The sequence below is a fragment of the Priapulus caudatus genome, unplaced genomic scaffold (genome assembly GCF_000485595.1).
Source record: "Priapulus caudatus unplaced genomic scaffold, Priapulus_caudatus-5.0.1 Scaffold503, whole genome shotgun sequence".
Classification (NCBI taxonomy): Eukaryota; Metazoa; Priapulida; class Priapulimorpha; order Priapulimorphida; family Priapulidae; genus Priapulus; species Priapulus caudatus.
The window spans coordinates 18,194-21,112 of record NW_014577564.1 but is presented as its reverse complement, the minus strand read 5'-3'; the positions used below and the strand labels follow the sequence as shown (position 1 = coordinate 21,112).

The following is a 2,919-nucleotide window of genomic DNA, read 5'->3' as shown; positions in this document are numbered from 1 at the left end:
GTGGCAAAGTTACGTACAACTTCAACATGGGGCACACACCGCAGAGATCTGCAATAAAATTATTGTGGCGTGTGACAAATTGTGGCAAAATTACGTACAACTTTGTTGTCATTTGCTGCTCAACATGTCTGTGCAACCATGTGCAATGCGTAATATGTCCATGCAGCAGCGCGCGATGTATGTCACAATAAGCCATATCGGAAAGTCCCCGCCGCCATACTAAGATCAGATAAGAGAGGTGATAACATCGTACTTCAATTCACGAGTGCGTTTTTGTTTACAGAAACAATTACAAATACGATTGTGGTCATTTGGGATATTTTGCAATGATTGTGTTAATGCAAAAACTAAAAACGCACAAGTGTTTACATTAATCATGTACTTTCCTAAGCGCGCCTCGGCCATTTATACCCCTTTTTCTATGACCTAAATAACAGAGCTGGACCTTCCGATATCACTTCAGATTTATTTGCTTCAATTATATTCGTGTTCATAATGTTGTGAATGTATAGATTGACTTACACAACTAGATGTATTACACTCAATGCTCTCAATTAGTTTGTGTTTTTTTAACTCTGTTCGAGAGTGTGTATCGTGTTATTACCTCCGCAACGAAGTTGCAGGGAGGTAATGTGACCCCTCTCGTGTGATGTTCGTGTGTGTGTTCGTGTGTGTGTGTAGCCAGCAGCGAGGCAGCTGTTATACGCTGTAGCGTTGGCGCGATCGATTCAGCACCAGCTGGCCTTAGAACGTCCAAGCAGCAGCAGCTCGCCTTAGAACGTCCAGGCAGCAGCAGCTCGCCTTAGAACGTCCAGGCAGCAGCAGCATTTTTTTTACTTTAAAGAAAATTGACAATAAAATGTTTAGGGTCGCTGGGAATAAATAGGGTCAGTCGGAAAACCGTAACCACGCCTATATTTTGTTTTGGCCTAACAGGTACGTGTGAGGATGTAGTGGTTTTCAAGCACATTCTAGAACAGGATCTGGGATTGATTGCTTGCTTACTGGGGCGTTTACTTGTGACATTCTAGAGATGTGTTTTAACGAGACGATTATAATGATTATTTTTAATGCAACATTTTCATGAGCTTGATAAAATTATCTAATAACGCAACCTGTAACTGGGGCGATTTAGCCCACACTATTTTTACAAGTACGTGTGTGGGGGTAGTGGTTGTTAAAAGCACATTCTGGGACAGGATCTTGGATTGATTGCTTGCTTACCGTGAGCTGTTCGGAACCTGCGACATGCCCTCCCCGGCGATCGCGACATTTCCCGTGCTGGCGCCGCTCACGAATCGGCAGTGCGGGAAATGCTTTGTGTGCTCCTCTATGGGCACGTCGTTGCGCTCCCAGCCCTGCAGCCTGCCGCTGCAGAAGATGCACTTGACGCGGTCGCCTGACCCCGTGTAGTAGAAGCCGGCTCGCGCCAGCTGCTCCGGTCTCACGAAGCTCACGCTCCACCTCGCAAACGTCCGCAGACGCTCGCTCTCTTGCAGCAGCCGCTCCGCGTCGGTGAGCGCCGGCGCCACCTGCTGGCGCACGTCGGCAGCGACGGGCATCGGCGCGGCGACCGGCAACTCGTCGGAGAGTCTCGACTGCGAGGCGACGTTCGGCGGGGGCGCCACCGTCGGCGCCGCGCCGGGCTTCGTCGTCGGCGCGATGTTCTCGTAGCTGCTCGACGACGACGGCGGAGGAAGCTGCACGCCGCAGCTACCGCTGCGGATGTGACCGCGCAGGAACGACAGATCGCACGGCGTCGACTGCTGCAGCTCGGGGCTCCAGCGGCAGCCGGCCGCCGCTGCCGCCGCCGCCGTCGCGCCGCACCACGGCTGGAAGTTCGTGCCGCCCTGCTCCGCGGCGTAGCCCTGCGCCGCGTCGTCCGCGTCGCCGCGACGCTGCTCCCCCGTCTGCTGCACTCGCTGCGTGTTCACCTCGTCGTAGCCCCACGGCGGCGACGCAGCCTCGTCACGCGGCGGAGCGACGGTGCGGCTGCGGGGGCTGAGGGATGACGGCAGCGGGCTCGCGGAGCGCGCGACGGGCGAGCCGAGCGCGTCGGAGAGCTGCGTGCTGCTGCGGCGCACCAGCGGCACGTTGCTCGTCTCCGCGCCCGAGATGAAGTCGCAGTTGGGCACGAAGCGGAGGTGCTTGCCCGCCGCCGAATCGCCATACTGCCAGCCGCAGAGCTCGGCGCCGCAGCAGAAGCAGCGCACGCGGTCGTCGCCGTCGCCGGCGTAGAAGAAGCCGGCCTTGGCGAGTCGCTCGGGACTGACGGGCGCCGAGTTCGGCCACACGCCCTTGAACGTCCTCAGCCGCTCGCTCTCGTAGCTGAGGTCGGGCGAGCCGTCGGGCCGCAGGTGTGTGGGGCCGTCCGCCAGCAGCACCTCGTACTCATCACTCAGCGATGTCTCGTCCACTTCCATGGTTAGGATGCAAGCGTGCTGCGCAACTTCAACATGGGGCACACACCGCAGAGATCTGCAATGAAATTATTGTGGCGTGTGATGGAGTGTGGCATAGTTACGTACAACTTCAACATGGGGCACACACCGCAGAGATCTGAAATGAAATTATTGTGGCGTGTGATAGAGTGTGGCATAGTTACGTACAACTTCAACATGGGGCACACACCGCAGAGATCTGAAATGAAATTATTGTGGCGTGTGATAGAGTGTGGCATAGTTACGTACAACTTCAACATGGGGCACACACCGCAGAGATCTGAAATGAAATTATTGTGGCGTGTGATAGAGTGTGGCATAGTTACGTACAACTTCAACATGGGGCACACACCGCAGAGATCTGCAATGAAATTATTGTAGCGTGTGACGGAGCGTGGCAAAGTTACGGACAACTTCAACGTGGGGCACACACCGCAGAGATCTGCAATAAAATTATTGTAGCGTGTGACGGAGCATG

The 2,919-nt window shown here is 54.8% G+C and overlaps 1 protein-coding gene across 1 annotated transcript in view; it reads right to left on the bottom strand.

Annotated features, from left to right (window-relative positions):
- The window catches only part of LOC106811087 (inhibitor of apoptosis protein-like), a 9,619-nt gene extending 7,147 nt beyond the window's left edge, over nt 1-2,472 (bottom strand). Inside the window, exon 1 of the mRNA XM_014814616.1 lies at nt 1,225-2,472. Coding sequence (XP_014670102.1) covers nt 1,225-2,423 — 1,199 coding nt within the window. The 5' untranslated portion in view covers nt 2,424-2,472. The remainder of the gene's footprint in view (nt 1-1,224) is intronic.
- Between the last annotated feature and the right edge of the window lie 447 nt (nt 2,473-2,919).